This window comes from Berkeleyomyces rouxiae (assembly GCF_048999995.1).
Source record: "Berkeleyomyces rouxiae strain 22BRR77 chromosome Unknown BrBRR77_ptg000005l, whole genome shotgun sequence".
Taxonomy (NCBI): domain Eukaryota; kingdom Fungi; phylum Ascomycota; class Sordariomycetes; order Microascales; family Ceratocystidaceae; genus Berkeleyomyces; species Berkeleyomyces rouxiae.
Genome location: NW_027396495.1, coordinates 304,442 through 326,331, shown reverse-complemented (window position 1 = coordinate 326,331; position 21,890 = coordinate 304,442). Strand labels below are relative to the sequence as shown.

Sequence of the window (21,890 nt, the reverse complement as noted above, 5' to 3'; positions counted from 1 at the left end):
TCCTCTTGGACGTGCATGCACCGACAAGACGAGAAGATGACGAAGCACTGGGCCCACTAGACGAAGACGGGAGAAGGGTCTGGGACCCCCCAACCGAGGCAGAAGTGTTGCGGGCCATCAAAAAGCCAGCAAACACAGCCCCGGGAATGGACGGACTCCGAAAAGATCTGTGGAAAAAGGCCTGGCCACACCTGAAAGAAGCCATTGTCCGCCTCTACCAAGTGGCCCTGACCCACGGAGTACACCCTGACATTTTCAAGAAGACTCGTATGTGTCCGGTCCCCAAGCCAGGGAGAGACCGTCGAGAGCCAAGGGCATACAGACTCATCTCGCTACTACCGACCCTAGGCAAAGGCCTGGAGCGACTGGTGGCAAGGCGGCTGGCCTATGAAGCCGTGGAAAGAGACGTCATTCCCAAGAGGTACGCTTGTGCGATTCCAAAGCGCGCGTGTTCAGACCTGTTGCTCAGTCTGGTAGACGAGATCGAACGGGGCTGGGAAATGAAGAACGCAGTGTCGATAGCTACATTTGATGTCAAAGGAGCTTTCGATACTGTCACGCCGAACCGCATGGTCAACCGACTCCAGGAGGAAGGGTGGCCAATAGCACTGTGCAAATGGACAAGGTCGTTCCTACAAGGACGAAGCGCAGTGCTAGCGATGGACGGCCATGTCACGGACACGAGACAGCTGGGAGGCTCACTACCCCAAGGGTCACCGGTCTCCCCGATTCTCTACATGCTGTTCATGGCCCCTCTATACAGCTCTCTACCGGGAGCTAGGGGTTACGCAGACGACGGATGTGTCTTGTGGGCTTCGCCAGATTTGAGGACCAATGCACAGGGGTTGGCTCTCCTTTTGGAACGGGCTGATAACTGGTGCAGAGGAAATGGCCTACAGTTGGACCAGGGAAAGACGGGGATCCTGCACCCCACCAAGAAAAAGCAGGCAGGGAACCTTCCCGTGAAGTTACCGGACGGGAACGTTATTGAGGCCACGCCACAGGGCAGCACTCTCCGCTGGCTCGGACTAGAGCTGGACAGGAAGCTAGCGTTCACTCAGCACCGCGACAAGACGATCAGGAAGATTGAGACCACAGCCAGCGGGCTGAGACTCCTCGCAGGATGCCACAAGGGAGCTCCCCCGGGCCTTTTACTACATGTAGTGAGAGCCTGTGCAGTCTCCAAACTGACGTACGCTGCGGCCGCCTGGTGGCCGATGCACAAGGAACGGAAGATCGCCACGACAGCCAAGCTATTTGATATAGCCCTCAGGAAAGCGATCCGAGCAGCCTTGCCAATGTACAGAACGACGCCAATCGGACTGTTACACCGCGCAGCGATGATTCCGCCGGCAGAGATCCTATGGGTTACCTCATTTGCAGTGAGGTTCGAACGCGAGGACTTGGACATGAAGAATGGCTCTTTTTCTCTATATGGTATATGTAGCTATTGACTTGGAACGTATCGATCGCCTCTTCCATGATACTTGATTCCATGACTTCACTCCATTTCTTTGAATTTGTGACCGTCCAGAAGCATCTTCTGTAAAAGACAACAATGAGTCCTCCTATCAAACACTGACAGAACGTGTAGGGGTCTTCTGGAAATCTGGGTGTGACAGGGTTTGGGGAAACGTAGTCGACATCCGACAAGGTCAGGCTTGACTTGGCTATATTTAACGTTCGACAAGGTCGGGGTTATTTTATCACAAAGTTAAACAGCTTTGGAAATGGAAACAAATGCATGTTTCTGAAAGGTTGATTTTTGTTTCACAACTTGAGCAATTTGTGTAGTTAAACATTTCGAAGAACAAAGCAGAGCCGACTTATTGGGGCGTTTGAGGCTACTGGAAGTCGTTGAGTTTGATGATCTGATTGACAAGATCCTTTCCGGGAAAGTCCATGCTGATAATGCCAGTCTTGGAAATCTTACCCTCACTCAAGTACTTTCCAAGACGATCATTCATACCGTCCTTTTTGTCTTGCTTACCACCAGCGGCGTCGATGGGAGTGTGGCCCACACGCACGGACGTGTAAGTGATGAAAAGCTTGTTTCCCGCTTGCTTGCTGGAGGCTTCAATGTGTGACTCGACATGAGACCACTTCAAACTCAACCCAGCATCGAAAAGGACAAGCTTCCCTTCTAGTACGTCCATGGAACCGGATTTCCAAGGAACTCCGAAGCGACCAGGAGTAGAGGTGGGGAAATCTTGCAGTAAAACCACCTTTTCGCGAATCTCGCCTAGATTGGAGGGCATAGAGGCACTGGGCATCATCGGGGATATTGGATATTCAGTCAGGATTTCCGGCCGCGAAGAGATCGAAGCTGTACGCCGAGCAAACACCTCTATGGCAGGCTGCCTGGCTCAGGGCAGCCGAAACAAGAATGGCGAGAAAGGAGAGCCGCATGTCGGAGAGATCAGCAGATAGATTGAGGCGCAAGGTTGGAACAATGGATGGAACGAATTGTTGTCAAGAGAAAGAGGATGAGCCGAGGGAGTTGGCTTTCTGGATCCGAAGAGGAGAACATCGTTTTGTTATATGGCGCCCCGATCCGGATATAAACCCACATTGCTCATACATCCGCGCCAGTTTGCCGCGGGTGGATTGGGAAGACTTTGGCTTCTATTTCTTGCGAATTATTCCACTCCGGAGGGCTTACCGGGGCATATCCATCCAAATAGATCTTGGAATACTCGGATAGAAGTTAATTAGCCGTGATTTGATTTAAAAGTCTTTATTATCCTGTCTACTCGCGAGGGATTCTCGGCATGCGACAGGGGTCTGTGACAGCTTGCTGGCCTCCTTGCGAGCAAAAAACATGACAATCGTCAAGATTGGTGATGATAATCTTTGTGTAACCATGAAATCCTGTTGGAGAAAAAAAAGAAACATACAACACCGAGGATTCGCATGTGGTCACCCACCATACTACTGGTTCGGCGCTCTGCGGCTTGACCAAGGGGGAGCAGAAGGGACCCCGTATTTTCCGCAGGCTATGGTCGTATGTGAAAGAGAGCGGCTAAGAAATCGTTTATGACGACAACAGAAAATTGGGCGAGAATAAAACGCGACGACTGCGGAAGAACTTTGTCAAAAAGCTACTCCGCAAAAACAGCTCATGCAAGTATCTTGCAAAGAGATTGGAGGTGAAATGGCGCCATTACAGAGCGCACGCACCGAGAGAGGCGACCCCATCAACGGGCGCAACAATTTCAGAGGATGAACGAGCGAGGGGGAGCGGGGGGAGGTGATGAGAGTGGTTTTGTTTTTTTGCTGTGTTTCTGCGTGTTTTGTGTTCTTTCATTTTCTTTGCTATTCCCTTTTTTTTTTTTTTTTTTTTTACTTGTGTTTCTTGCTGCTCATAGCGGAGTGTGGACCACTGGTTCTTCGGGGCTTGGGGATGGTGCGCCATCCCGAACACACAGAAACTATGCGGCGTGTCGAGCGGAGGACTTTAAACTTCCGTCCGGTAACCAATCCGGCGTCGTTTGATTGATTGATTGATTCTTTATTTACCTGTCTACTCGCGAGGTATTCTCGGCATACGACAGGGGACTACAAGTAGTACCAGAAATTACATACAGAAACAGAAACCTAAAATCCAAACCATGCATACAGAAACCCCCGCACAAAGTGTAATGACTAAAGTGTGTCCACCCGCCCAGCCCAGAGGCTGTCCTTTGCTTGTGTGGCCCCAAACCTGGCCCAGAATCCTGGCCTCGTCGCTGATGCAGACCAAACATAAAAACAAAAACAAAGGAAACAACAAAGGGAAGTACAAACAAAGAGAGAAACAAGTAGGAAAAAGGAGGTGATGGCAGCGCAAACGCGCTAAGGGGGAGACCCCAAGGGTACGCCGTCTCTAGGTGGCAGAGGGGGCGCGGGAGGGGCCGCGTCTTGCGCCTGCGTGTCCGGCCTCATGCGGCGGTGAGCCAGCAGGGCCGTGGGGGCTTTGGCTGCTTTGGCGGCCAGCCAGCAGGCTCCGCGCTTGGTACCGATCAACTTCTGAAAGAAGCTGCTGGACACCCGCTGTGGGTTGTGGTGGCAAACCCAGATGTGCTCCGGGCTCGTGTCGGCTCCGCAGAGGGGACAGGAGAGCACGGCGTCCTCGTGCTCGAAACGGCGGTGATAGGCCGCAAAGTCGCCGTGTCCTGACAAAGCTGTCAGCACCGCGCGGGCGAGGTTGCGATCGGTCTCGTCAAGGAGACTTGTCCAAGCCTTCTTCGGGGCCTGCACCGGGCGGCGCAGGTGAGGTCTGGAGTTGCGACCCTCTGCCTCCCACCAGGCGCGAAATGCGGTAGTGACCCGGGCGCGGAATTCACTGCGTGCCCAGGAGAGTGACATGCCAGTCCTTGTGGTGATTATGTCTGCACCCCACCTGGCTTGTCTGTCGGCGAGCTCGTTGCCCACGACATCGGAGTGGCCTGGAACCCAGATCGCTTCCACCTCAATGGCTCCATCTGGCCACGGTCTTGGCCTCGGATGGTTGGCGTCGGGACGTAGCCAGTCCGCGCAAATTGTTTGGGCTCTCCGAAGGTGTTCCTCGGAGGTTCCGGGCTTGACGTCCCGGGACGTGAGTCTACTCACCGCTGCCATGTTGTCTGAACAGATCCAGACTTTGCGGCACCGCGGTTTGTCCCGCAGGTCGACGGCGGTTATGGCCTCGGCAATGGCCAGCACTTCGGCGTCGTGCACCTCGGCGCGGAAAGGGACCGGGCGGTTTCCCGAGAGCAGGACCTGTCCCCCCTGGATAATTACCCAGCCGGCGCCAACCCTGTTCGGACTCAGCTTCGAGCCGTCTGTGTATAGCCACAGGTCTGAGGGGGGGGAGGAGCGGACCAGAGCGAGGTGTGCTGCAGCGGCAGCCTCTTTGTCACCCCGGATCGGGGCCCGGGTCGAAGGTAGCTTGCCCTTGCACGGCGGCGGGAAGCTCGTGGACAGCTCGTATGGAAGCATACTCCTGAGCTCACCCAGTATGCCCCACATTGGCCTTATGGAGCCGAGGGGGTGGTTTGGCGGGGCCAGCGCGACTCTGAGAGCAGCCGACCCAAGGAGGTTGTCCAGCGCATAGCGCATGGGAGGGAAGCCCGATGCGAGGTTGTATATTGCACAGGGTGTGGTGCAATATAGCGGCAGGGCGGCGCGGAGGCCTCTGCGGACGGTGCGGTCGAGGAGCCTTGAGGCCCCCAGTAACCCGCGGCTCAGCGGAGCGTTGGGCGGGGTTGGGCGCCACCATGTGGCCGCAGCGTAAGACAGCTTGGCAACCACGCATGCGCGGACCGCCGTGAGGGCGCCCTTGATCGGAGCGCCTTTCCAGCACCCGGACAGAATCTGGATGCCGCGAATGGCCGGTGCCGTCCTCTGTGCCACGTCTCGGATGTGTGGCACGAAGGAGAGGTTTCGTGACCAGCGCACGCCAAGCCAGCGCAAGGTCTCGCGAGGGCTAACCGCCTCCAGCGTAGAGCCGTCGGGGAGTCGCAGGCTTGGGTTTTGTCCATGACGCTTGCGCGTCACGTGAAGTAGTTCGGACTTCGTCAGGTCAAGCGCCATGCCGTTGTCCGTGCACCAGCTGTCAACGAGCTCCAGAGAGCGGGAGAGAACCGAGCAGTTGCCTTCGAGGGACGAGTCTGAGTTGACTAGGCAACCGTCGTCAGCGTACCCACGGAGAGTGCAGGGGAGTGGCATCTTGAACAGCGGCGACATGAACAGCATGAACAAGATTGGGGAGATGGGCGAGCCCTGTGGGAGGCTGCCACCTGTTGGCTGGAGAGCGTCAGAGACGCCGTCTAAGGTTAGGGAAGCCCGCCTGCCCGCCAGGAACGAGGACACCCATCGACATGTTCCAGCCGGGCACCCCAGGTCCTCCAGTCGTTTGACCATGCGGTTCGGATGCACGGCGTCGAAGGCCCCCTTGATATCAAAGGTGAGGACCGAAGACTCACCCCTGAGGTCGGCTGTGCGCTCGAGAGAGTGCGCCAGGCGTAGGCACATGTCCTCGGCGCTGCGCCCCGGAACCGCACCGGCGTAGTTGTCTTGGATGTGACCTGCCTCCAGCGCCCAGCACGAGAGACGGCGGGCGACTATCCTTTCCAGGCACTTGGCCAGGGTCGGGAGCAGCGAGATCAGCCGGTAGGCCCGTGGCGACGAGCGATCCTTCTTGTTGGGCTTTGGCAGGGCGATCACCTTGGCCTCTTTGAAGGAGGCAGGGTGGTGGCCCCAGAAGAAGCTTGCGTTGAACAAATGGGTGACCTGCCGCTTGAGGGAGGGCCAGGCCAGTTTCAGGACGTTGTTCGAGAGGCCGTCCGGGCCGGGGGCAGTGTTGCGCGGCCTCCAAAGAGCAGCTTCCACCTCGTCTCTGGTGATTCGGGCGCGTGTCGGCGGGGCTTCCGTCCTGGAGCCCCGGGTCCTCGGTTCCACCTGCAGGGCGGGGGATTCGATGTCCCCTGGCCGGGCGGAAGGCATGTGCACGCTGCGAAGGAGAGCGATCTTTTCCGTGGTGTCTTGTACCGTGGCCTCCGCTCCGTCCGCCGGCGATAGTGCTGGGGAGTGGCGGTGCGGAGCTTTCGTCCTCCATTTCACGATACGGAAGAGGTCTCGGGTATCAGTGACCTTCGCCAGCAGGTCGGCGTAGAAAGCCCGAGCCGCGCTCCTGAGTGCGCGCCTGAGGCGCTTCTTGGCTTCGCGGCGTTCGGTCCTGGCCTCTTGTGCTGCGGCCTGTGTCGTTGCCTTTTCCACCCTGTTCCGCGCTGCGCTTTGCTCCGCACGCGCGACGCTGCACTCCTTGTTCCACCATGGGAAGCTCTTGGCCTTGCCCAGAGACTTGGGCGTTGATGCGACCAGGGCGTCCAGGATCACATCCTGTAGCAGTCTCGCGAAGTCGTCAATGTGCTTTTTTTCCGGGATCTGGCCGTCTGACCTCCGGTACTCTCTCACAAGGTCGTCCAGGCGAGCCGCGCCGGCCTTGCATGCCGCGTCGAACTTCTTTTTGTCAAGCTTATCCATGAGGAAGCGCCCTGCGGGGCTCGGGACCACTGTGTGCCCTGGCAGCGGGATGGACACCAAGAGCGGGAAGTGGTCACTTCCGCATGTCAGATCGTCCCGTAGCTCCACGCTCGCCCCGGTGACAAAAAGAGGCGACGACATTATGGTAAGGTCTATGACACTCCCTGACTCGTGGGTTGGCTCCCCATCCGCGTTGCCCAGCAGAAGGGCTCGCTCTTCCATCCAGGCCAGTAGGAGCTCGGCGTCGTTGTCGTGGCGTCGTTTGATCTTAGTGATTCCGGTAGACGTTAAATATAGTCAAGTCAAGTCAAGGCGAGAATAAAACTCAATTCCACAGTAAGCAGATTGACGATGTAAAAAAGACATACAACACTGGGGATTCCCACGTGGTCACCCACCGTAGTACTAGTCCAGCGCTTTGTAGGTTAACTAAGGGAGAGCGGACGGGATCCCGTGCTTTCTACAAGCTATGGTCGTATGTGAAAGTTAGTCGCGGTACCACGGAATATCAAGAATTCAGACATCGGCTTCGGGCACGACGCCGCTGGAGGGGAAGACCTCTGGAGGACGGCATAAGGGGCAACAATATTGGCTAATAGAGCCAGGAAGATGGAACAGAGAGGCCCGAGGAGGCAAGGCCTCGCCAACCGGACACGGGCCGACAAGAAGGTCGCGTCATGCTCTATATCTTGGTATTGCTCACTATGTATAGATACGTAGCGGAGCTCAATGTTGCCATTTGCCTTCAAACATGCCGTATTCATCTGTGTAAATATTCCAACGTCCAGCGCACAAACCACCGAGGCCGTTGGAGAAGTCTCGCCGTCGGGAGTCGTGCTTTCCCGAGTCCGGAGTCCCACGGAGCAACTACCTTATCCATGGATGCTCAATGGCCGTTCTTGGTCTGGCAATCACTTAGAGCGTAGTTACTATGACTCTGGGTGTGTATAAATAGCCGTTGGCTGCCGCTACAAACCGATTTCGATTTCCACCATTTTTTCACATTTCGATCCCACTGTCTGTTATTTCTTACGCTTGAACCTTCCTCAAACAACATCACACCTTTCCAGCCACCTACTTTACTTCTTTCCCCTCTTCTCTTCCTTGTTCCCAGGATGATTGACGCCGTTCGCGATGTCGCCTTCATCGCTGCTGGTGCTACCGAATCTGCCTCCATCAGAATGCCAGTCTAAATGGCCTGGCTTCTGTTGCCCGCGCCGCTATTCCCGCCGGCGTAGACACCCTCATTACACAAGTCGGTTGCACCGACTTTACTACTCTTTCGGCTCAAGAGCGTACTTCCCTCGGTCTTGGTGCGAACGAGCAGTTTGATGGCCTAGACTTCGTTCACATCGGTGATATAACGCTGGAGCTGGTGCAGGCACTTTAGCACATCATCGGGGCCAACCCCCAGACCGAAGTGGCGCTCTTGAGCCAGGGTACAGGAGCCACGGCCGTTTCAGGCTTGAGACGTGGCCCAGTACCGGTCCAGTTCGTGGAGCCTGTCCACACGAAGCTTGAACCATTGATGGATCTGACAGCTTTCCGTCATCACGGCATGTTTTATTGATTCTTATCATGTGCAACATCCACATAACTCCTTATTAACTGCTGTCTGTCATAGTCTTTGCCGATGTTCGATTCAGTGACCGTGGCCATGATGTGAGCGCGCCTTGGAACATCGGTTCCACCCTGAGCAGTGGTCGTATGGTCCGCCCTTCGCTCTCGGTCTGCAGGATCAATGCTGATCGGACTTTGTCTGTATGCAACACCAGCGATGCCTTCTGTGACTCAGACAGTCAGCTCAATGTGACTGGGTCATACTTTAATGATAAAGACCTCACGTCCGCTGCTACCGCCTTTGTCAACAGCCGTCTGTTTGAACCCCGTCTTTCTCCCCAAAACACATGTGCCCCAGTGCCCGTCGCCTTCCTTGAAGACCGCCCAGAGGTTGACGATGTCAGGTTTCTTGGCTCCAATGGAACCGCTGGGGCAAAGATGCGCCGCGCTGAAGGTTTTGGAGGTAGATTGACTGATGCAGACAAGTCAAGTCCCCAGCAGCCCACGCTCGCTTCCACCGCGATGGCTACTCGGCCATCATACACGCAGACCACTTGGGTCAATCCCGAGTTTTCGGGTGTGCGTACCGAGCAGGGCCGGGTCGGGACTGGCTTCGCCTCGGTCACGGATACTACGGGCATTTCGTCGCAGACATCTTTGTTCCCGGCCCCTTTCACCAACTCGTCGACGCCTATCAGCGACACAATCGCTGCGACAATGCAACCTCTTGGAGCTTCTGGCACAGCGATAGGGACACCGGCTTCCCTGCTTGGTTGCGTATCACAATATCTTCTCCGATTTGTTTCCTGCCGAAAAGTTGCGCTCTCTAGACAACAACTTTGGGTTGAAGGACCCTGAAGCCTGGCGTGCAGCTGTCACACAGGCACACGGCGTTAAAATAAACAACAACAAAAACAAGGGACAGTCCGAGAAGCTCAATTCGACGGAGAAGCAATACATTATGCGACCTGTTCAAAAAGATCGCCCTATTATGGGTCTGACCTTGTGCATATCAATCTGTGTAGACGGTCCCCTGTCGTATGCCGAGGATCCCTCGCGAGTAGATTTGATTTGAAAGTTTTTATTTACCTGTCTACTCGCGAGGGATTCTCACATACGACAGGGGAATCTGTTGGCACGACCTTCATTCAACCACCAACACAAAAATTAGAGAAGAAAAAAGAAATTTAAAAAAAAATTAGAACAGTTCGTGATTCTTTTTTTTTTCGTTGGCAAAGTAAAAGACAAAAAAGAAACAAAAACAAAGAAGAAAAAAGAAACTGCTCACTACCAGGGTCGAACTGGCGACCTTCGCATTACTTGCTATTCTGTGGTAGAATATTAGTACGACGCTCTAACCAACTGAGCTAAGCGAGCGAAGCTTGGAACTTGTTGGAGGATTCCTGTGAGTGTGGCGCTAAAAAGGGAAACAGCCACAACGCCACATTTGATTTCAACCTTCCCTCCTACAACCCTCGGGGGGGTACCTTTGAGTTCAAGATGCCGCCCCCTCGCCCAAAGACGAACTTTTCCCCTTCGTTGTGGGTTAGAAGAGCGACCAGCACATATTCCCAATGCTGCTGTCCTTTCTTTTCCGTCCTGTCTGATTTCGGTCATTCTCGATGAATCGAGTCGTGAGGCCCTGAGCCCGCCTTTTTCCCCTCTCGAGGGATGATCTTGCCGACGACCGTCCCCTCTCGCAACACTTCTCGATCGCCGGTCTCTCGAGCTCCCATCACTCAACTCGGGGAGCCATACTCACACTCGAAGGGCAGCCTCTTTTGAAGGTTCCGGATGTCCGACCCGCGGCGCGGGGATCTCGACGCTGTGCTCCATCCATAGCACACGCCGCGATTACGTCCAACTTTTTCTTTCTTTCGGACACTCGATCGCCAGCCCTTTTGGAGGCTCGCTTGATCTCGGTTTGGCTTTTTGGGCCCCCTGAACACGCCGGTTTTTACCCGACGAACGAATGTTGGTGGGGATGGTAGCTCCACACAGGGCTTTGTTGTCGTGGGTCCACTTTTTGGGGTGCGTTTTTGTGGAAGTTTTCCTTTGTTCAACGGGGAGGTGGTATCTGGAGGACAAGGTGATGTCGAGGAGGATTCCAAGAGGAGGAGAGTTTGCGGAGTCCTGTTCCCTTGCGCCGGCTACAAGAGGAGGAAAATGACAAAAGTTGCAGCAACGGCCATGCCCGCAAAAGGACAAAACCACGCGTAATCCGCCGGGGACAAACCCCCGTGCCGAGAGCCGGTGGCCTTTTAGACTAGACTTCACGCGGTTTGTTGCAAACCAAAAATACCAGGTAACCAAACCCTGGAAAGGTAGGTGTGCCCTCGGGCCGCGCTGGACGGAGAGTCCTCCTGGCTTTTACGCCGGACCCTAAAAAGTCACAGGAGATGCTTGAAGTCTGCGAACCTGCAATTGCTGACCGCCCGGGAGTTGCTCGGAAGATGACATCATCCGACTGCTTCCGTCCGGAATATGCCGTCGTATTGCTGCGAAATAACAGTAGGTAGACGTAAAAGAATAAAATCAAATCAAAATCAAAATCAGCCACATTTGATTTCAACGACTCGGGTTTTCCCATGCTACGCTGGTTTTGATGGTCGACTTGGTGTCTGGCCACATCTCTCGGTTGAACGAATGTTGGTGGGGATGGTTAACTCTTTGTGGAGGTTAGGGAGAATTTGGGGAGAATTTTTTTTTTTTTGTACTTGTGTTTCTTGCTGCTCATAGCGGAGCCTGGTCCACTAGTTCTTCGGGGCTTGGGGATGGTGCGCCATCCCAAACACACAGAAACTATGCGGCGTGTTAAGCGGAGGACTCTAAATTTCCGTCCGGTAACCAATACGGCGTCGTGTGATCTTGACTGTATTTAACGTCTACCAAAATCACCAAATCAAGTTTCTTCTTTTTCAGCCCGTGAACCCTGGAACATGGCGTATAAATAGACAACAACTCTTCTGCTGTAGATCACGGCATTGAAATACACAAATCCTCTGTCAGCAGTTATCAGGCCAAGCATCAAAGAATTGATCGACACAAATAGTGGCACGCCACGACGAGCAAAAAGGCTCCCGACATGCAAACAAAAACTCGCGAGGCATTTGCCAAAGGTCTCGGCTGTCTAAGAGTAGCGCCAACTGGCCAGCCAGAGGGAGGGTTCCTTTTTTGCAACGCAGTCTTACCAGGCGAGGAATTTCTTCAGACAGTGGAGACAGGCCGCAAGATCCAAGGGAGCAGCAGTGCAACAAGTCCGTGGACAAACAAAGAATGTGAAGCATTTCTTGGTCAAAACACGAGCCCTGCCTGGGGAGAGCGTGGGATCATCGACTTGCCGTAGCCGGGCGTAGGGCGGATGACCCTGACACACAGCCGGCAGGTACATGGACTGCTTGGCATACATGGACAACATGGACACCGAGGGCTCTCTACAACGTGCCATAAGAGCAATGCTGGTATGTAGCCTTCGCGCTCCAGGGCGGGGGAGGGGGGGGCGCTGAGGCTCTGGCGTCTTTGGCATGTCGGCTGCTTCCTCTGTTCGGTGTGGCGAGATATGCTTGTGCTGGCGCCGAGGGACGTCGCCGGCCAGGGTAAACTGCCCCTTCTGACGGTCCCTTGAAGCCTCAAGGACTCCCTCGTGTCTTGGACTTGTTTGGTTGTCGTGGGTTGGTTTGCGGGTAGAGACGTCAGTATAAAGCCCCGTGTCTGTCCGGCCAGATGGGACAGAAACTTGGAACTCCTGATCACACACCAGCTCTACCACTTCTCAGTCCTCACTTCTTTTCATCTTCTTAGATTCTCAACATCGATTCTCTTAATAACTCGCTCACTCCGCTTCTCTACACACCAATCTACACTTCTACCAAAATGCGCTCTTTCGCTGTCCTGTCCCTGGCTGCCGTTGCCACCGCCCTGACTGGGTAAGTCACTCCCTCTGCCTTTTCCCGTATTATTCACCCGTTTCTAATCCCGCCGTCCCTACAGCACCTCTACCGGTAACGCGGCTGCCACTGGAACCGGTGCTGCCTCTGCCACTGGCTCCAACGGCATTGTTCCTCTGTACACTGACTACCCCGGTGCTGGTACCTCGAACAAGGCCAGTGGCGCTGCTCTAGCAGTCGTCGGTGCTGTTGCTGCATACATCCTGTAAACAGGTGATGTGTGTGGAAAATGATAGCGACACTTGCGCGTACATGAGTTTTATGTCCTCCTTGTTATAATGTTTTCTTTTTTGGTTACGTCTTCTTAGAGACCTTGTTGGTCCCACGCTTGGTTTTTCGTTTTGGATAGATTAATTCGCAGAGATGTCTGGGCCGTCTCTAGAGGTTCTGCTTTTCTCTGGATATTGATTAGCTTAATACACACCTACAGAGTATCTCTGTATTTGACTTGAGGGTTTCTTATACCCGTGCTTAGTGCATAACCTCGCCCGTTGTCTCCTCCATCCACCAGACTTTGAATAGGGCAAGTCTCTTCGTTCGCTCCTCAGCCATCTGGCGGCCCGTCTCAGTCTTCATCATATCCCTCAGGAGCAGCAACTTGTCGTCAAAATGCTGCACCGAGTCCTGCAGCACCGAGCCCTTTGCGCCGCTAAACAAGAACGTGCGCCCAACGCCCACGGCACCAATCGCATCTAGTCGGTCAGCATCCTGCACCACGGCCAGCTCCGGCCACCGTTGCACCATGTCAGCCACCGCCTGCCGGTCCTTGATCTCGCTCGAGTAGCTGACACCCAGGCAAATGGCTTGCACGCGCTGGGCCAGCTCGGCCGTCGCTCCCAGCGACTCGAGCACCTGCCGCACCAGCGTCGTCCCGTCCTCGCCGGCCCGGAGGTACTTGCGGTCGCCCACGTCGTGCATGTATGCGGCCAGGGTGATTACCACCGGATCCAGCGCCGGCGTGCGTGTCTTTTCGCATTTGTAGATGTGTTGGGCGAGCTGCGTTACACGGGCAATGTGTGTATAGTCGTGCGATCCATCGTAGTTGGACATGTACTCTTTGATGTAGGCTTGAACTTTGGTGATAAGCTCTTGGGAATCCATGGTGACGGGCTTCTTGGAGACTTGGGAGCCGGGGTATAGTAACTGTGGGTAGCTCAAGAGGCGACCATTACGGTTCGTTCATCTGAACTGGATAAAGTTGAGGTGGAGATTAGGCCGGATATATGGTAACCCTACTGAAGCATTTGCCGACTGCACCCTATGTCTTGAACCCTAACCCAACTCTCATCCTATGACGACATTCACGCCGAATGTAACGCAGCTTTGGTTGAAGAAAAGCAGCGGCCGCACGTTTGAGTGGGTTTGTCACAGGAATGATAAAGACATGGCGATTCTGCAGGCTGTGCCAGTAAGCAGTGGGATTAATCTATCAGTAAGAGTGCCTAGGAAAAAAAACACTCACCCGGCTGCAGTCCTGGACGACGGCAGCGTGGGAGCACAGATGCGGCCTCTTCTGCGGCCACTGTACACCATAGTCCGGGTGCAGGAAGCAAAAGCGAAAACACGAGACCTTACGTTGCAGCGGCCTTTTTTTTTCGCTCTTGTGCTCGCTGGCGATGTGCAGGTCGCGGCCGGAGCTACAAGTACGTATACATGTATGCATGAGCAATGAAGAAAAGAAAAACAAAAAGACCGCGCAAAAAAGGAAGCCTGTCGGCGGCAGCCCGCACTGCAACGCTAACCGGGATCAAAAGTGAGAGCGATTCGCAGGCTTGAGCAGGGCGGGAGCGTGGGATACATAAGACTCCAAGTTTATTGTCTTCCTGGCGATGTTGTTGGTGGAGGGCAAGCCTGGATAGAGCGGCAGCTCCTGATTGGCTGGTGGGATTTCTGTAAGTCGTTCACAGTGGAGCCGGCTGGCCAATCAGAAGCTGCCAATAGACGCCTGGCCGACGGTGAAGCGCCGCGCCTGCCGTTTTGGGACAGCGATGGGATGGCGAAGAGCACCGGAGACAGCGGCGGGCGGCGAATTGGGAAGAGAAAATGGAGGGGGAAAAGGAAGAAGAGAGGGCGGGAAAAAAGGGAAAAAGAAAAAAAGAACGTGGGAAACAAAACAACCAAACAAACTCTGTCTGTGGGCTGTGGATGGCCCTTATTCCCGGAAGTTGTAAGCGCCGCTAATACCCAGAGCTCGATAGCCATTGGCCGGCGGCGGGAAGGTAGAAGTGGAAGGGAATGAAGGCAGATGAGCATCCAAGACTAGAGGGAATGATTGGACGAAGAAGACAAAAAGTTTCCGAGAAAGATGCGGGGATCCACGAAGAACGGGAAACAAGGACGCTGATCCCCCCCAAGCACCGAGAGACTTGCCTGGTGGCTCGCCAACAAGACGAGCACGATGCTGTCGTTTATACCGAGGCGCACGACGAGCGCACAGCAGAGGCCCGGGTCCCAGGCCGAGCCGAATCTCAAGCTCAGACGGAAACACAGCATCGGCGCAGCAGCAGCAGCAGCAGGCAGCGAAGCCGAGCGAGAGCATCCGGCTGGCCGACGCTGCACGTAAGCGTCGGTGGTGCATATGCAGCAAAGAGCAAAGCAACAGGAACACAAGAACACAAGAACACGAACAGGGATCGTGCAGATAGGGCAGACGTAGAGTGAGTGCGGTCGTCATCTGGCCCTGGCCTGGCTCCAGGCGAGGAGGATTGGGGCCGTGGGCTGCCGGGCTGGGGGTTGGTGGCTGTCCAGGCCATGCAGCAGCCGCAAAGAGCGGCCGGTCTATTTATTTAGTTTTATTTTACTTTTCTCTTTGTATGTGGAGTCCCGTCTTTATAAGAACTGGCTGTCCCGCTCTGTCTCTCGGCGGCCTTTAGCTTTTCTTTCTTTTCTGTTTCAAGCATCTTCAATCTTCCTCAAGGCCATTGTTCGGGATTCTTTGTCTTCCCTCCCCCCTTTGTTTTTTTCTTATTCTCTTCCGCAGAGCTGGTTCTCTGTTCTTAATATCTGTTTACACACTTTCTTCATTCCCCATTCACTTTTGCTTGCATTTCGTGTGATAGTCTTGAACTGGTTTCAACACTTCCACTTACCCTATCCCCCCCTCTTACACAGAATTTCTTAATCCGAGCCTGGCCTTGCAGTGCTTGACTTCTACTTCACGATATTCTGGTAATATCACGCATTAATCCTTGCTATTATTCTTATTTTCTTGCTACATTCTTTGAATCTTCAAGCCTGTCGCTGGTCGTCTGGCTTTGTTATTCACCCTAATTCTCAAGACTCAACAACAACCCTCGTCCTCCGTAATCACCTCCTCTCGCCTCCCAAAAAAGAAAGAGAAGCATTCCCGCCAAAATGTCCACCATCCAGCTCTCCTTCTCCATCCGCGTCTCGTCCGGCGTCAAGTCCGTGCACCTTGCCGGCTCCTGGGACAACTACTCGGGCCAACTCCCGCTCGCCCGGTCCTCGTCATCTTCGTCGTCCAAGTCGTGGAAGGGCACCTTCAACTTCAAGAACTCGACTCTGCAGCACGGCGGCCGCTACTGGTACTACTACATCATCGACGGTTGCCACTACTCGCACAACCCTAGTGTCGAGAGCACCGTTGAGCCCACCACTGGTCGTGCCCTGAACATTCTCGACGTGCCCAAGTCTGGCTCTTCCGGCTCCTCCAGCAGTGGCCGCAGCTCCAAGTCGTCTTCTTCGTCCAAGTCTTCCTCCAAATCCTCTTCCTCTTCGTCCAAGTCGTCGTCCAAGTCTTCTTCCAAGTCTTCTTCCAAGTCGTCCAAGGACAGCTCCTCCCGCGGCCGCTCCGACCGGTCCTCGCGGTCCGCACGCTCGGCCCAGACCCCCTCGCCCGACCGCGGAATTCCCAAGGGCCGCCCGCTGTCCTCCAGCATGATCCGCGCGCCCAAGCCGACGGCGCCATACGCCACCAAGAACATCCTGGACTTCACCACATCGTCGCCCGTGCACCACATGGCCGGCGACGCCTACAACGGCAACTCGGACTGCGAGGAGCTCTACGCCGCCGACTACGCGACCCCCGCCCAGTCCAGCCTGTCGTACCGCTCCGACTCGTCGTCGCCGCTGTCGTCGGTCTCGGGCTACTCGACCCCCGGCTCCGACCTGTCGTCGTGCTCGTGCGAGCGCTACGGCATCACGCGCTCCGGCGACCGCGTCAAGATTGACTGCCAGGGCGCCCGCTGCGGCGTGTCTGACGACGACTCGTGCTCTGACTCTGAGGCTGAGTACTCGGACGACGATGAGGCTGACTACGCCTACTCCCGCCGCCACGGCATGGTCATCCACGCCTAGAGATTCTGAGATGGCCGTGCTGCGCGATGCTGCGTTCTGCTTCTTCCCTTTTGTAGTGCCTTTTTCTTTCTTTTCCTTTTGCTTTTTTTTCCTTCCACTCTCATGCTTGCTTGTAACGACTGCTTCACGATTCACATGATGATATGCAACACAAAGGGGGCATTTTGCCTTTTACGCGATCACGAGGCCTGTTTAGTCTATCCCACTACATTTCCCACACGAACCTTATCACAATCACCGCCCGCCTTTTTTTTTTCTCTCAGTTCTGTTCAATCTGCGCTTCATTCTGCTCCCTGGTTCACTCCAGGTCGACGCGACCATGACTGTCACAGATGCGCGACTGGGGAGTACGGCGTCGACTTCTCCGCCTGTTTTTTTCTTCTTCCAGAGCAAATAGGCACACAAACGACAAGTCGGCGGCCCAGAGACAGCTTTCCCAGCCTTGTAGCCAAACATGGACAGTCCCACGCCGAGGCGCCTGGGCTGTTGTCTCTGGCACGCCGCCACCTGGTAAGCATACGTTGTTACGTTATGCGTGCTTTTATCTGTTCTCATATGAACGTCCACTGGATGCCGGCAGCTCAACTTTTCAGTTGCTGTCTGCCGAGCCTCTTCGGCTTATAGATATGCCAAGTCAAAATGTAAACCTATTAAGCCACCATGTACAAAAAGCCAAACGTGGAGTATCCCAGTGTGACGTGATGTGAAATTCTTTGTGTAACATGTCAATGCTGAATAAGCGGCATTGTTTCGCCCGTAGCTCCCCACCTACCCCCTGTAGCTTTTCAAGAACCCCCTGTAATTCAGCCCTAGAACCGTCACCACTCCCACTGTATCTGTATTTTTAACGCCCAGCCTCTGAGCTTCAGGAGCTTTGGCCTCCAAAGCGGGGCTGGGGCTTATTGACTTGACAGCTCGCTCAACACCGTCAAGTTGCATTCCTGTCATCTTCTTTTGGCAAAATCATTGACTTGAATCTCACAAGGCTCCAGACAAGCCAACACTACGAAATCTACTTTGCAACCCGGCAGCCAATTGCGCCAGTTTCATCAGACTCTACGAACCCGTTTACCCTCTCTACACCCCCTCCTCCATCCCCCCTTTTCCCCCTTACACCATCGCCATGGCCTATCCCATCATCGACTCGCACATCCACCTGTGGCCCGCGTCCGCCGTCTCCGCACACTCTTGGGCCACCGCGCAGCCGACGCTCGCCAAGCGTCTCTCGACGACCGAGTACCGCGCCGCCCACATGGACTTGGAGCGCGTGCGCGGCTTCATCCTCGTCGAAGCCGGCCGCACGCACGGCGCCGACCCGCGCGAAGCCGCCAGCTGGGCCGCTGCACTAGACGAGATCGCCTGGTTCCGCCGCGTGGTCGAGGGTTCGGCCGCCGCCGACGAGGGCCACGCCGCGGCGGATGCGCGCCTGTGTCTGGGCGTCGTCCCGTGGGCGCCTGTGGCTGGCGGCGCGGCGGCTGTCGAGGCGTACCTGGCCCAGGCGGAGGAGCGGGCAGGCGCGGCTACGTGGAAGCTCGTCAGGGGCTTCCGATACCTGCTGCAGGACGCCCAGGCGGGGCTGGCAGCGTCCGAGGCGTTTGTTGAGGGGCTCAGAGTGTTGGGCAAGCGGGGCTATGTGTTCGAGGTTGGCGTGGATCAGCACCGACATGGAAAGAAGCAGCTGGATGAGATGCTAGACATGATTTCCAAGGCGCACGAGGGTGTGGCAGACGAGGACAAGGTGACGTTTGTGATTAGTGAGTAACCCCTGTTGATGTTCAAGGACAATGCAAGTCGCGCTGGACGAGAAACGCTAACCGTGGCTGTGCAGACCACCTTGCCAAGCCCGACTTGCACATAGTCAACCCGGCCGACAAGAAGTTCCAGGCGTGGCGCACCAGCATGTACAGTCTAAGCCTGTGCGCCAAGACGTACGTGCAGGTCAGCGGGCTGTTCTCCGAGATGCCGGCGTCGATCCGCGGACAGAGCTCCAACGATGTGTTTGCAGCAGTGTTCCCGTGGCTCAGCGTGGTGCTAGCTACGTTTGGCGCGGACCGGCTGATGTTTGCGTCCGACTGGCCCGTGTGCAGCAAGGAGGAGGACGGCGCGTCGTGGATCAAGTGGAAGGAAGTCGTCGAGCGGCTGTGCTACATGGCAACGCTGAGCCAGGAGGACCAAGCCAAGATTTTCGGCGGCACGGCGAAGAAGGCATTCAAGTTGGACGTAGATCTGAGCGAAGAAGCCTAAGGGCACGAGATCAACAGCAGACGGAGCCGCAGAGAATTTTACTACGAATGGAGCTATCGACGGTACACCAAGGCCGATGACGAGGCCCTCCTACACCAGGACAACGATCTCCGAGATGCAAACTTACAAGAAAAGCAGAAGTAAAATTAAAACGAGAAAATATCAAGGGAGGCTACCCCAATATGTAGTACATGGAAAGCCTGGGAATAAACCAACAGTCTAATATACCGCGCAAGGCACTGCGCCTACGTGCATTACTTGTTCTCGGGCCAGTCGCCGTACTCGGACCGCAGAACGATTTTATTTTGTTTCAACTTACTCAGATCTAGCACTGCCATGTCGGGCGAAACATGCATAATAGCGTCTTGAGCGACACCGTCCCAAATGTGCTACCTCGGGATGGCGCCAGACATGGGCGCAGCAGACGGCGCAACTGGCGGCGTCGGCGACGTCGACATGGACGAGTCCTGAAGCATCGCAGGGTCCTTTCTGAGGTTTGTGCGGAACCGGGTGTAGAAGCCAGGAGCCGGGTCGTTGGGGCTCGAGTACTGCAGCAGGCCATTACTATTCCGCCGCGGCTGCTCGTCCTCCATCATGCCGGAGCGGGGGGCCGACGACGTCGATGCCGAGCCCATAACGTCGGCCATCAGCGCGCGGCGCGGGCGCAAACAGCAGCCCAGAGCGCAGTGCATGAAGAAGGCGGCGGCCGTCAGCACGGCTGCGAGCCACATGACGGCTATCATGGCAGCGCTGATGACGCCGCGGATGTTGAGCTCGCTCTGCAGGCGCACGGCGTATTTGGCTGTCACGCTCATGACGGTGCCGACAATGGCGCCGCCCCCAATCATGGTGGTGGATACGAGGGAGAGCGAGATAAGAGGGATGCTCCAGCCACGCGAGCGGATGACGAGCAGACTCGCAAATGCGAGCAGGAAGTTGAAGATGATGCCCAGCAGGAACAGGGCAAACATGACTTTGGAGGCGATGCGCAGCAGGGTCAAAGCATTCACGAGCTCCATGGGCAGGGCAATCTGGGCACCGGCGAGCAGCTCCGACGTGAGCACATTGACGGGATTAAACCAGTAGAATGATTTGCGCGGCGAGCAGTAAGTGATGCCTCTGGCGAGAAGCGGGAGCACGGTTAGCATCTTTGACAAGAGAGGGAGAGAGAGAGAGCGGGAAGCATGGACTTACTCATCGTTGTAGCCCTCGCAGAAGTTCCACAGGCCAACCTGGTAAAAGTCGTGGAGGCCCAACGAGCGGGCAACCGAGTTGAGCAGCGCCGAGTTGGGGCTGGACTCGGGGATGATGTTAGCCAGTTCCAGGCGGTAGAAGAAGAGGCCGCGCACGGCAGGGGCATCGGAGACGTTGCCGATGAGCACGAAGATGAGGGCCACACACGACAGGGCGTAGCACACCGAGGCGGCAATGGCGGTGCGGCGATATTGTCTGCCAGAAGTGGTATGCATGGCCGGAGAGGAGGGAGGGGGAGAAGGGGGAGGGTGAAGAAGAGGAAGAAGAAGAAGAAGGACGGCGGGATACAGACGAAGAAGAAAGCAGCAGAAGGCGGCAAAATTAAAGCTCGGGAAAAGAAAACAAGTGCCAGCAGGGGGAAGAAGATCAGGGCGCGGCAGAGCCACAGGGCGCGGCAAGAAGAAGCTGGGCACCACACAAGGATCACTACATCGTTCTGTGGCAGATATATAAGCCTAGTTGGTTAGTCAATGCGTGCAAGCCAACAATAAAATAAGGGAATAAAGCAGCCGTGATTTAGCGGGCAGCAGGGCAACGCAGCGAGACAAGAAGCTGAAGGGATGGATTCAGAAGACAAAGACCAAGACTGCGATTGGCGGTGATGTCAGACGGAGACGGCAGAAAAGAAAAAAAAGCGAGAAAGTAAGAGGAAGAGGAAAAAGAAGCAGATATCAAAGCAAAATAGAACAGTTAGAAACAAAGCGAACAAAGAGGGTGTAAAAATAGCAGCAGGAAATGATGGACGGGGAAGGTGTGACGAGGGGGGATTTTTCGAGAAAAAAAAAGGAAAAAGAAATGAAAAAAAAAAGATTTAGCCCCCCCAACCTGTCCAAACTACAGCGTCACACAGATTAAGAACACATCCAGAAATGCCAATCCGTATTCCTGGCATCGATGCCCGCTAGATCTGCTCCTTCACCAGGCGCAGCCACAGTGCATGACACGATGCAGCCGCCGCAGCTTGGGGGCGCTCGTGTACAGGTCCCGGCACAGCCAGACGCATACACAAACATGTGCGGATGCTGGTACCAGTACAAATCCCTACTCTCTTGTGGCTGATCCGCTGCGTCGGACTTCCGTCTAAAGTCTACCGCCAATGGCCTCGGCGAGAATGCCCCAAGGCCGTCTTTTACGCAGACATCCTGCTCCCTCGCTGGAACTGCTAGTCAAGTCTAAGCAATTCGCTGCGTGCAGATCTCGGGCCAGAGCTTTCCCTGCTTACGTAAATACGTACCCATGTAGCTATGTACTTCTCAGCGCCCTGGCCAACAAGCCAAGCTGATGCGCCAGCACAAACAAGTAAGCAAGCTAGCAAGCTCACAGGAACAAAAGAATAAGCCGACAGCAAATACCGAGCTAGAAAAAGAAAAACAAACAAAGCCTGTCGTGTTTGTCTGCCAAAGCCACCACACAATGTCAGAAGTCCTTGTGAAACCACAGCCAACCAGCCCATCAGCCCAGCACGTGACCTCTCGGCAGCGGCTATATCCCGGTAGATCCCAGCCGCTCCCTGGCCAAGACTTCATTGCTCCATATTGGCTAGGTATTATTATTATTAGACTG

General features: G+C 55.2%; 8 protein-coding genes across 8 annotated transcripts; 4 read left to right on the top strand and 4 right to left on the bottom strand.

Moving 5' to 3' along the window:
- Window positions 1-1,844: 1,844 nt before the first annotated feature.
- On the bottom strand, window positions 1,845-2,676 carry BROUX77_005222 (uncharacterized protein; the record flags this gene model as incomplete). Its single annotated transcript, XM_073750072.1, has 2 exons — window positions 1,845-2,361; window positions 2,663-2,676. 2 exons carry the CDS (start codon window positions 2,674-2,676, stop codon window positions 1,845-1,847), a joined length of 531 nt encoding a protein of 176 aa, XP_073604108.1.
- Window positions 2,677-3,834: 1,158 nt separating this feature from the next.
- BROUX77_005221 (uncharacterized protein) lies at window positions 3,835-7,146 on the bottom strand (the record flags this gene model as incomplete). The annotated part of the gene is made up of 1 exon (XM_073750071.1): window positions 3,835-7,146. One exon carries the CDS (start codon window positions 7,144-7,146, stop codon window positions 3,835-3,837), a length of 3,312 nt encoding a protein of 1,103 aa, XP_073604107.1.
- Window positions 7,147-8,533: 1,387 nt separating this feature from the next.
- BROUX77_005220 (uncharacterized protein) lies at window positions 8,534-9,423 on the top strand (the record flags this gene model as incomplete). Its single annotated transcript, XM_073750070.1, has 2 exons — window positions 8,534-8,561; window positions 8,630-9,423. 2 exons carry the CDS (start codon window positions 8,534-8,536, stop codon window positions 9,421-9,423), a joined length of 822 nt encoding a protein of 273 aa, XP_073604106.1.
- A 3,015-nt stretch (window positions 9,424-12,438) lies between these two features.
- On the top strand, window positions 12,439-12,721 carry BROUX77_005219 (uncharacterized protein; the record flags this gene model as incomplete). Its single annotated transcript, XM_073750069.1, has 2 exons — window positions 12,439-12,491; window positions 12,556-12,721. 2 exons carry the CDS (start codon window positions 12,439-12,441, stop codon window positions 12,719-12,721), a joined length of 219 nt encoding a protein of 72 aa, XP_073604105.1.
- A 262-nt stretch (window positions 12,722-12,983) lies between these two features.
- On the bottom strand, window positions 12,984-13,613 carry BROUX77_005218 (uncharacterized protein; the record flags this gene model as incomplete). The annotated part of the gene is made up of 1 exon (XM_073750068.1): window positions 12,984-13,613. One exon carries the CDS (start codon window positions 13,611-13,613, stop codon window positions 12,984-12,986), a length of 630 nt encoding a protein of 209 aa, XP_073604104.1.
- Window positions 13,614-15,866: 2,253 nt separating this feature from the next.
- BROUX77_005217 (uncharacterized protein) lies at window positions 15,867-16,829 on the top strand (the record flags this gene model as incomplete). Its single annotated transcript, XM_073750067.1, has 1 exon — window positions 15,867-16,829. One exon carries the CDS (start codon window positions 15,867-15,869, stop codon window positions 16,827-16,829), a length of 963 nt encoding a protein of 320 aa, XP_073604103.1.
- A 1,123-nt stretch (window positions 16,830-17,952) lies between these two features.
- On the top strand, window positions 17,953-19,073 carry BROUX77_005216 (uncharacterized protein; the record flags this gene model as incomplete). Its single annotated transcript, XM_073750065.1, has 2 exons — window positions 17,953-18,583; window positions 18,658-19,073. 2 exons carry the CDS (start codon window positions 17,953-17,955, stop codon window positions 19,071-19,073), a joined length of 1,047 nt encoding a protein of 348 aa, XP_073604102.1.
- Window positions 19,074-19,462: 389 nt separating this feature from the next.
- BROUX77_005215 (uncharacterized protein) lies at window positions 19,463-20,542 on the bottom strand (the record flags this gene model as incomplete). The annotated part of the gene is made up of 2 exons (XM_073750064.1): window positions 19,463-20,192; window positions 20,268-20,542. 2 exons carry the CDS (start codon window positions 20,540-20,542, stop codon window positions 19,463-19,465), a joined length of 1,005 nt encoding a protein of 334 aa, XP_073604101.1.
- Between the last annotated feature and the right edge of the window lie 1,348 nt (window positions 20,543-21,890).